This window comes from Terrapene carolina, unplaced genomic scaffold (genome assembly GCF_002925995.2).
Source record: "Terrapene carolina triunguis isolate 2854851 unplaced genomic scaffold, T_m_triunguis-2.0 Scaffold359, whole genome shotgun sequence".
Classification (NCBI taxonomy): Eukaryota; Metazoa; Chordata; order Testudines; family Emydidae; genus Terrapene; species Terrapene triunguis.
In genome coordinates this window covers 57,445-68,154 of record NW_020664710.1, presented here as the reverse complement: position 1 = coordinate 68,154, position 10,710 = coordinate 57,445, and the positions used below count along the sequence as shown (strand labels likewise).

At 49.6% G+C, this 10,710-nt stretch overlaps 1 protein-coding gene across 1 annotated transcript in view; it reads left to right on the top strand.

Annotated features, from left to right (window-relative positions):
• Positions 1 to 6,745: 6,745 nt before the first annotated feature.
• RFX5 (regulatory factor X5) overlaps positions 6,746 to 10,710 on the top strand; it is a 17,377-nt gene continuing 13,412 nt past the window's right edge. Inside the window, exons 1-4 of the mRNA XM_026657839.2 lie at positions 6,746 to 7,019; positions 8,935 to 9,069; positions 10,172 to 10,182; positions 10,435 to 10,457. Coding sequence (XP_026513624.1) covers positions 8,951 to 9,069; positions 10,172 to 10,182; positions 10,435 to 10,457 — 153 coding nt within the window. The 5' untranslated portion in view covers positions 6,746 to 7,019; positions 8,935 to 8,950. The remainder of the gene's footprint in view (positions 7,020 to 8,934; positions 9,070 to 10,171; positions 10,183 to 10,434; positions 10,458 to 10,710) is intronic.

Here is a 10,710-nt window from a genome sequence, read left to right as displayed (position 1 = left end):
CAGAGACTTACATTCTTTGGCAGACTAGTATGTAAATATCAGACCCAGAGGATCCCTGTAACCTTTATGTACCCCTCTGCCAGTTGGCATCAAGGGGTCCTTGGGCCACAATGAGTGGGTAGGCAGATCTGTGGGTCATCAGCCTCAGAGGGTAAATGAAGTTCTGCTTGCAAACAAGCTCACCCGGCGACAAGGGTGTAGAACAGTGGCTCTCAACCTTTGCAGACTACTGTATCCCTTTCAAGAGTCTGATTTGTCTTGTGTACCCCCAAGTTTCACCTCACTTAAAAATGTACAAAATCAGACATAAAACTACAAAAGTGTCCCAGCCCACTATTACTAAACAATTGCTTCCTTTCTCATTACCACCATCAAATAAATCAATTGGAATATAAATATTTTACTTACATTTCAGTGTATCGTATATAGAGCAGTATAAACAAGTCATTGTCTACGAAATTTTAGTTTGTACAGACGTCACTAGTGCTTTTTATGTAGCCTGTTAAACTAGGCAAATATCTAGGAGTTGATGTTCCCCTTGGAAGACCTCTGAAACCCCCCAGTGGTACACGGACCCCTGGTTGAGAACCACTGGTATAGAGGAAGAAGAGAAAGGGGCCAAGGACAGAGGCCCTGAGGAACCCCCATAGGAAACTGGAGAGATGATGAAGAGGCTCCTCTGAATTAACCAACGCTGAAGCAGTGCTATTGTATTTGCCCTTCTAGCAATGAGCACAGGCCTGGCATGTAGGGAAATTACAAAGACATACGGTAGAAAGGAGATTAGAACAGAACAAATATGTTTGCAGCTTGCTGGAGGAAGAAATGGCCTTAAGGGGTATATTCTTGTTGTCAAAGAGAGAGCCTGGAATTCAAGGCCTGAGGCCTGAACCAAAGTCAGCAATAGCCAGGCTATAAGCAAAAGTCAGGTCCTGTCATAAAGCAAACGCCTGTTTACATGTTTGCTGTCCGGTACATGAACTTGGCAAAAACATGCCTGGGATTGCTAAAAATACAGTCACTCCTAAGAAGTCCTAGGCACTAGGTATTCATGTAAACACATTCCACAAGACTAGTACAAGCACACCCAACATAAAGTTATGGGATGGACACATTCCTGGAAAATGGTATAGAAACACACCGACCTCAAGTAAGACAAGGATGGGAGGGCAGATTATGAATGGGGATGTTCTGTTTGAGCCAGCAGGTACAAGGTGTAGGGCTGGTAAGTAACCGTGTCAGAGGTGTCATATGTCACTGTTTGTATTAACATATAAAAGAGAAATCACAGGAGGGGCGCCTTTGTCCGGCCTAGGGGGCAGCAGAAAGTCTCAGTGCTGAATGAGCTGGTCTATTGTGACGGGCCTACATGTGTTAGCATACCTGTAACCATTGAGCCCGGGCACTAGAACCGTGCTTCGTTAGCAATAAACCCGGCCCAGCCTTCGCCATCAAACCGAGCCTGTGGTCTTTGAGTAATACTATCAAGGTCTGCTGGGCTGGCGATCAGCACTCAGCTGTCAGGGCACATGGGGAAAAAACACATGCATGCCAACTACCACCACCTGCTAGGGGTGGCTGATGCCAGTGAATGGGTGCTGCTGCTTGAGGAGGACAGCAAATTGCAGAAGGTACAAGCAGTGATCTCTGAAGTGCTGCTCGCAGTGAATGCTACGGGCGCAAGCAGAGAGGGGCCTGGCACAGATGAAGTGTAAAAATGAAGTGTAAAAACAGTGAGGCCCTTCCACCTACCGTTTAAAAACAAACACCTTTCTGATCCCACGCACCATGTAAAATCTCTACTCCTAGTCTGGTTTCATCAGCAAAATGCAGGGCTAGGTGCATTTCAGCCAGGAGCAGCTGTGCGTGACTGGAGGAGCCAGTCACCTGAGCATAAGCCAAGGAGACAGGCGCTCTAGTTCTGGCAAAGCTCCGTCTCCAGCTTTATGTTGTTGTTTTTTTAAATCCTGACCAGTCAGCAGTTTTCAGAACAAGTGCCAGCTAGTGATTGAGGGACCTCCAGGATGTCTGGCACTCAGATAAACACCTTGGTAGTTGGATGAAGACCCCTTGGCTCTGCAAAATAAGGTGCCCATTTTTAACAGAGAGGGTGATTAACCTTTGGAGCAATTTACCTAGGGACATGGTGAATTCTCTGTCATGAAGGGTCTTTAAATCAAGACTGGATGCCTTCCTAAAAGATATGCTACAGCTCAACCAGAAGTTATGGGTTTGATGCAGATATTGGATGAGGTTCTTTGGCTTATGTTTTGCAGGAGCTCAGACTAGATGATCTGGCCTGAAAGATTATCTAAATTGGGCTTTGGAGGGCAAAACTAGGCTCCTGTTTCAAGGGGTTTCTGATGCTCATGCTGGAATGAAAGAAAACCTGCAGGAAAGTTCAAACTTTTTTCAAACAAGGTTGAGTGCGAGAGTTGGGAAGATTCTGATTTTATCCAGACTGTATTCACCCTAGTGCCATGGGACTATGAACTCACTATAGGGAACTGGTCAGCTTTAAGGTTGGTATCCATGCCAAAGATTCTGGAACCCATGTTACTTATTCAAATAGATTATCAATAAGTCCGTCAACTTTCTTTCAAATCTAGCAGTGTTCCTGTCTGGCCACTAGTTATGGGAGGACTACAAAAAGGTTGTGTGGACCACCATCCTGGGTCATGCAATTGTCTCTTTGATCTATCCTAGGTCCAGCGGCCTGATGTCTGGGGAAGACAAAGCCAAACCACCCAGGTTTCCAATTTTATACATGTTATTAATGAAACGAAAGCATAAATAAAGTCCATATAAACAAATCAGATTAAAAGAAAGTGAGTAAGATCAAATGAATCAAGTTTGCAGGTTGTGGGAAGAAACAGTTCCTTGTAAGCTTTGTGTAATAATTTAGCAAGAGGGAGTTTTCTTTAGCCATCAGCTTCAAAAGCAATAAGGTATTCTCACTCTCAATGCCAGTTGATAGATTTATGTTTCAGCCAAATAGGGGTTAAAGGGAGGGTCAAATTGCTCCCAACTTGAAGGCAATATGGAGACTACATCTCTGGCAAATCAGAATGAAGCACTCCCCATTTGAAGTCATGGGCATTACCCAGAGGGATTTGATGAGGTCACCTTTATGACATGAACCTCCTTGTTCCAGTAATTTTGGGCCCGAAAAGTCCACATATCTATAAGTTTATCTAGTCAGTCAGTAGGTCTATAGGTAATCTGAGCCATGTGAGGTCACATGTCAGCCCACAGACGTCATCTCTACCATCTTACAAAAGCCCTGACTCAAAAATGATCTAAAAACTGCAAAGTTAGCAAAACATTGGAACTGAAATTGTAGAAAAAACACAAATCATACATTCCTTCCACCCATGCACTGAGAGAGAGTTCCTGTTTCAGACAGATGCTTATAACTTCCGCTTGCATATTTGACTACGCAGTAGCTCAACTTTGAACAGCGTTTTTGGCACATGCAATGTGGATGAAAAGTCAGATTTTTGCTTGGTCAGAGCCACAAGACTTTAAAATAAAAATATTGGGGTTTGATTTTTTTATATATATTTTGTTGATATACAAGGCCAGTCTGCCTCACAGCCAACACTAACCCTGGGCTTACGCCTTCTCAAATGTCCCAAGAATCAGCACTTTTGAGTTGGATTTGGTGTCCCCTCCCCCTCACTTTGAGGGTTAAGGAATCCACAGCATTTTGAATTTCTGGCATGAGTCACTTATTTTGGGACTTTGTCACACCTCCATCCTGGATTAGGGCCCAGGCAGGCCTTGGCTCCTTAGACTGGCTGACCTTAGATGAACGTGCGCATGCATGTCCAGCATGTGAAAAGTGCCTAAACTTTATTCTTATAAATCTCTGGTGTTTGCGCTAGTGTAATGTCCCTAGCTGGGTTCTGGACACAGAGGCAGCTGACAGAAAGAGATGACCTAGGAGCTCTAAATTCAGAGCATCATAACCACCTGATTCAGGTTCTGTGGGTCTGATCCTGACGTTCTCACCTGAGCGCTGGGCGAAAGGAGTGGGCATCGGGGACACTCTAGCAGGGATTTGGATTGGGACCCCTGTTATGATTTGTGGGGCAGGAAACCTGGCCGCTTAGCTTTGGTTCCATTTGCCCCAAACCTCTTGGCAACGTGCTCTTGCATTTCCACTCCCTGTGTGAGGTGCTCTACTTCGGCCTGTCTTCTCTAATGCGGACCTGGAGCCATGTGGAACAAATAATAACAAAACCCTACCAAAACAAACCACTCTGATGCACGACGGGGAGAGGATGAGCGAGAGGGAGCTGTGCACAATGGGGTTAGTCACATTGCTTAGCTGGAAGGTGCTTAGATATGACAGCAATGAGTGGGGGTAAGACCAGAATAGGTTGTTGTGATGGAGGTGCCAGGATATTTCCCCCTGGGTGCGGGAGGCAGTATCTGCCGCCTAATGGGTGCCATTCCTGGCGGGGTAGGGGAACCCGGGCCCTCTCACTCTGCCCAGGGGGCTGGGAGGCTGGTTTGACTTCATTCACCCTGGTGGTGCCTTGCGCCAGCCTCAGGTCAGCTTCCCCGGATCATGGCTTCCCTTCCGCTGCATCCCAGCCAGCCGCCGTCCATCCCTGGAGAGCGCTTTCGGACTTCCAGCCCTGGTCCCATTCTCCGGGTGCTGCAGCTCCCCCATTCACGGGCTCGGCTCACGTCCTTCCCTGGACCTCCCAGAGCACATCCTTCTACCTGGCCTGCCAGCCCCAGACTGAGTGCCTGACGGCCTTTTAAACGCCGCCTCCAACCCCAGGATGCTCGGCATGGATGGACGGGTGGGGCCTCCTTAGCCCAGAGTTGCTCGTTAACCCCCTCCTGTCCAGTGCGGGGTTTATATACCCCATCACACACCCCACAGATGTAGGTGCCAAGTTATTTCCCCGTCCCCCTAGATCTTGCTGCCAGAGGAAGGTGAAAATGAGGTCAGACTGAGGAACCACTGATGCAGTGGGAGATTGGCTGTGGGCAAATAGCTTCCTCCCGGTGTAGTACCCTCTGCATAGGATGTGGAGCTGGTTTAGATGCTGGCTGCCCTCCTGCTCTACCCTGCTGATAGAGGGGGGGGGAGATGAATGCTTGCTGACGCATATTGAAAACTGTGTAAAAAATTACAAGTGGTCACCTTAAATTCTAAGGGTTTTCCTGGTCCTGCATGCAGGCCAGGGGGCTCTGTAGGGAAGCATGTGAGCAGAGTCAGTTCTGCAGACAGACAGCCTACAATAAAGTGGGGTGGGGTTTTTTTTAGGGAGCAGCCTGCTTTGTCTCTTTCTGTTTTTGATTCTTGTCTGTCGGAAATAAAGTTGTGTTACAATGCAACCTTCCAGCAAAGAGATATGTATGTTTTTATCTAACCTCTCTCTGTTTGTAGTCCATGATCATAGGACTGACCTTGCTTGGGCCTGCTGCCCTGCTACCACACCCCTTTGGGCAGCCATTCACACCAGCAGAGGTGCCATTTTCCTGAGTGCCGACCCCCCACTCCGCCCCAGGCCCCGTCCCCACTCCACCCCTTCCCCCCAGAGCCTGCTGCATGCCGCTGAACAGCTGATTGTGGTGGTCAGGAGGTGCTGGGAGGGAGGGGGAGGAGCTGATTGGCAGGGCTGCCCGTGGTTGCTGAGCACCCACTTTTTTTTTCTGTGGGTGCTCCAGCCCCGAAGCACCCAAGCACAGCAGCACATAGTGGCTGTAAAACGCTGGTCCTTGCAGCCTGGCAGCACTTGCTTTGCACAGGTGCCAGTGCGGTGTTGTCCATGCTTGTGATCTGTGGTGTTTTTCTTGAAGCGCCAGCTCCCAGAGTCACATGACTACGTGAGGCTTGCTGCGTCCAGTGTTGAAACAAAGCATGGCCCTTGTACGTGTAGAGAAACACTTGATCTCTAAAGGCCAGAAACAGACAGACACAACCCCCCACCTACGCTTTGTCTTAAAATTCATGGTTAAAAAAACCCTCATCATTTTGGGGGGAGGGTTCTGATGTATTTTTTTTGTACCACCTCCCACCCCTCACCCTCAGCCTTCAAAAATCCTGAGTCAAGCCTCCAAAAATAATGAGATTTGCGTAAAAACAATGAGTTTGTTTTTTCAATAATAAATTTGGGCCTTGCGTTATTCATCTGCTGCTTTCTGAGCTTTTCGGGTGCCCTTCGGACACGTTTGCATGCCTTCCTCTGCAACCAGGAGAGCTAGAGAGGGAACGAAAGCTGAGCGGCTCCCCTAATCACATGCCTCCGGGAGCTGGGGCTTTAAAAACAACTCCAGATAACGCCGCTTTTGGATGCATTGCTGTCAGGATCAGAGAGATCTGCTTTACAGTGAGGGATGGGGTGGTGGCAGTGCATAGCGTTGCAGACAGGCTCAGGCTCGGCCTCTGCCAGGGGACAGCCCTTGCAGCCGTGACCCCCAGCAGCCCCCTGAGCAAAACCTTCCCACAAGCCCGCATTGCAACTTTCCCTCCCAGCTTCCCCCTCCAGCGGCCCCGCCCTTTACCAATCCGCAGCTTGTTACTAGGCAGAGTTGAAATCCAGCCGGCCCATCAAGAGACCAATCCGATTTGTATCCGGGTAGAAAAGCCAGCCGCAGCCAATCATATTAATGAAAGGCCGAAGTATCCAGGCAGATCCAAGGTGTGTGAGCCAATCAGAAAAAGAAAGCGGCAATCAGGGGATTTTGGGGGTGGGTTTTTTATTCCCCCCCCCCTGCAAGACTAGTTGGTGCTTAGGTACTTTCCTTTTCTGTTTTGCAATTGCACGTGGCTGTATGCGGTGCTTGGCCAGGGGGGGGGGAAGCACCCCCGAGTGGCTGGCACTAAAAGGACAGAAACCAGGGTGCAGGGGCCGCAGCGCTGGGACCGAAAGGGCAGGTTGGCGCTGGACCAAGCGGCCGGGGTGCGTGGCTCCTTCTCCAGTCCTGCACACGCACCTGTGGCCGGGTGCCTGGCTCTAGAGGGGGGTGGCGTTGCCCCTGAGATCGGAGAGTGGGTGAGTTGCCTTTGTTTTGTTCCCCATCTCTTCCTTGCTTTGCAACATAGCCCAGGCTGGGGGGGTGAGGGGGGGGGGAGTGGGAAGGTTACAAAGTGCTGGGCGCTTCCAGAGGGAGGAAATCGGTCTTGCAAAATCGTCATCAAAGGACGCCCAAGAAACTGGTTTTGAAACCGAAAACCCTAGTCTTAGTTGGGCCAAGCTGTGTCTGGGCATTGCGGCTCCTGTGCGACCTTGGGCTGTGCGAAATGTCAGCCCCCCCGCCTTGAAAATAAATGAGATCTGCAAACACATGTTGCAAAATAAAAATTGAGACCGGAGGAGGGAGAGTTTCCCCAGCCTGGGGAGAACGCGAATTGGCAGGTCTGAAGCGGCGGCTCCCAGTCCAACTGCGGATATTTAAATCTCCCTCTTCGTGGGATTTTCTCCCCCCTGGGGCAGTGCAGCCGTTCATTGATTTCCTCTCCGTGGTAGCACCTCTCCCTGAAGAGGGACATATAGATCTAGGATCTGTCACTAACCAGGCTACTCCGGAGCTGAGCTTTGCAGAATTGTAGCAAATTTCTTGTAGAAACTAATCATTAAATTAGCCCCAGTCTTCTGTTGAATGCAGGGTTATTAATGGAGCCTCCTTGAGCTCTGCTGAATCCTCACTTTCGCAATTAAACAGGGGGAAAACTCAGCAAAAACCTTATGGTCTTGTTAATTTGATTTGATTTTTTTTATTTATTTGTATGGAAGGGAAATAGGACAACAAGAAGAACACTGTCTGGCGGAGGTAGTCAGAGCTGGGACTGAGTGTCAGGACTCCTGGGTTCAATTCCTGGCCCTAGGAGGGAGTGCGGTCTAGTGGTCAGAACAGGGGAACTCGGCATTGGGACTGCAGTGTTCTGTTCCCAGCGCTGACACCCACCAACTTGCTGGGCGACCCTTGGGAAAATCACGTGACATAAGAAAGCGTTATTTCTTCAGTGCGCTCAACTTGAGTTCTAGATCCGTATTATTGACATTGATTTTTTTACTTCTTGATTATTTTAATATTGCGATAGTGTCCAGTGGCCTCAGTCAGCATTTGTGTTAGGTGCTGTACAAACTCATAGGAATGGTTTACAATCTAAGCCCACAGACCTGATTCCAGGGTCGGGGTCTACCAGGAAAAGTGTGTGTGTGTGTGGAGGGGGGGAGAGATCCTAACTGCTTGGAGTCTTTAATGACCACATGACACTTTTTGCAAGAATCTAGGCCCCGGTGTCAAATTCCAGCAGGGGTTATTGCGTTCATTCAAGGCTAGGGAACTCTTTCCAGGCAGAGCTCTGTCTCCACGCGGAGCGCCTCTGCCTTTCGTGTCTGTCTGTGCTACTCTCCTTTCAGACTTAGGAGCCAAAATTCCCTTTCATGCTTTCAGTGGGATTCTCCTTCCCTCACGCTTCCTCTCCTTGGCCCCGATCCCGCAATGCGACCCTCTAACTGCTCTGTTTAAGTTGATGGGCATTGAAGGTGCTGAACACCTTATTTGGGGGCCTAAATGCAGATGTGGGGGCCCTAGAGTTAGGCTCCCAAGTTAGATAGCATCAGCCTTTGCTCCCAGGTCTCCTGACCAGCCTTACAAGCGTGAATTGTATTTTCACGCATTTATTTAATTGCACAATGACTCCCTGTATTGTGACAGCATCTACAAGCCCCAGTTGCGCACAAGGTGTGAGGTGCTGCACAAACACAGGACTCTGCCTTTGGACCTCTGCCTCGTCAGCGACACCAGACTCACCCTAAGCTGTCAGGTTTCTCCCCAAGCAGCAGGGAGAAGGGGCCGGGCGCTTGGTTGTAATAACAAATTGCACTTCTGCACCGGTCGGGTGGCCGTCTGCCGCGGGGCGATCCGTTCTGGGCTGCTTTTTCACGGCTCTTGTCTTTTTAGGCAGTCGCCGAATGTCATGGCTGACGACAAAGCTGGTCCCAAGGTCTCTAAAAAGGGAAGCTCGCAGTCTGGAAACTCCCGAGGGGATGCCACGGAGCCCAGCACCCTGCTGCAGAAACTGAAGAGCACCATCTCGTAAGGGCAGCATCTCCCTCTCGCTTTTTTATGGCCGGCTTCTTAGTTGTTTTCTTAGTGGTAGTGAAAGGGACTGGCCGCCCAGCCCCGGAGACGTTGCGTTGCTCTGCACCTTGGGTGTTGTTATCTCTTTGAATTGTGGTAGTGTCAGGATCTCGTAGTGCTTGGTGCTGTGTGCGATTGATTAGTACAGGCCAACTCCAGCACCCGCACGCTAAACCCTACAACCGAAACGAGCCCAAAGTATCACAGCCCACAGGGACCCCCACCCCCCAACATCCCTGCTAATCTGGCCTGGGAGAAAATTCCTTCCTGATCCCACATCTGGCTGTCAGTTAGATGTAAATGATGCTCAAGGTCTTTAAATATTAACAGGCAAAGTGTTTTGCTGTGGAGCAGTTAGGGTTGCTGTCCACATGCAACATGCCTGAATGAAACCCACATGAGCAAGGAAAGGAAAAAGTTAAGCCACAGGGCCCTACATGCTCCACCCACAGACACGCTGCTTTCCCTTACCGCTACCCCAGCCCACACATGGTAACCTTAACTCTGCCCTGACATAGCCTCCCCTCCTTCACGCTGGCCTCCTTTGTAAAATGCTTGGAGATCGATGGATGAAAAGCACTATATAAAAACTATTCAGTGTTGTTATTTGCTAGGTGAAAGCCCGCGTTGTCATATGGATGTAATTCCTGAAGAGTAAAAACAAACAAGCCTGAAAGTGGCTGAGAACTTAACAATTGGAAGGTAACAGGCGATGATTCCACCGGGTGATACGCTGAACAAAAAGAGCTGTTCAGCCATGTTTGTGGCTGTGTCCGTCGCTTCACACCCACTCTGGTCCTCAGTAGACCCTGGGCGTGTGATGATTTGGTGACGCTGACTCAGCCAACATTCTAGGCTTCAGAGTGATACACAGACAGATACGCAGACCCTGGACTCTCATTACCAGTTTATCCCCTCCTGACACTATTTGTTGTGAGTGTTTGGTGCAGAGGTGTGACAGAGTGGGTAGTTTCTGTAATATTTTTATGAATCCTAGGTATGCCTCAGTTTCCCTCTTGCTACCCAGTGGTTTAACCCTGCTCCTGGAACAGGGCAGGAGGGGTGTGCGTCACCTCGCTGTCGGGGGGGGGAATGAATAGAGTCAGTAAAGAACTGGCTCAAACCAACCCAAGTCAACAGAGTGTCCAGCAAGTCAAAGAGATGCCCTCAGGACTGAACACCTAACAGCAGGAAACCCCCGCAGGCTGGACCGGGGACTGAACTGGAGAACAAGGTGTCAGGTGACTGGAGGAAGGGAGACCCTTTTGGAGGGACTCAGGAGCCTGGAGCTGGGGAGATAAAGAGGGTACACGGGAGGAGAGCCAGAGGTGGAGTCCATCACAGCTTGGCTGGCTCATCAGGGCACTGGTTTAACCAGAGTGGACTATGGCATAACTTCTGCCTCTCTGTGCTACCCCAAGGACATTCAGATTCCGTAGCCAGGTGACTCATCAATGGTTCCCTTGTTCCGAAAAAGGCTGCCTGTGTCGCTGTAAATACTCCCTGAGAGCACGGTGCAGGCCCAGTACAAGCCTCCCGTAGGAGTTTGGCTTGACTGGATTCGCTCCAGGGAGCCATGGAGAGAGACAGGGAACG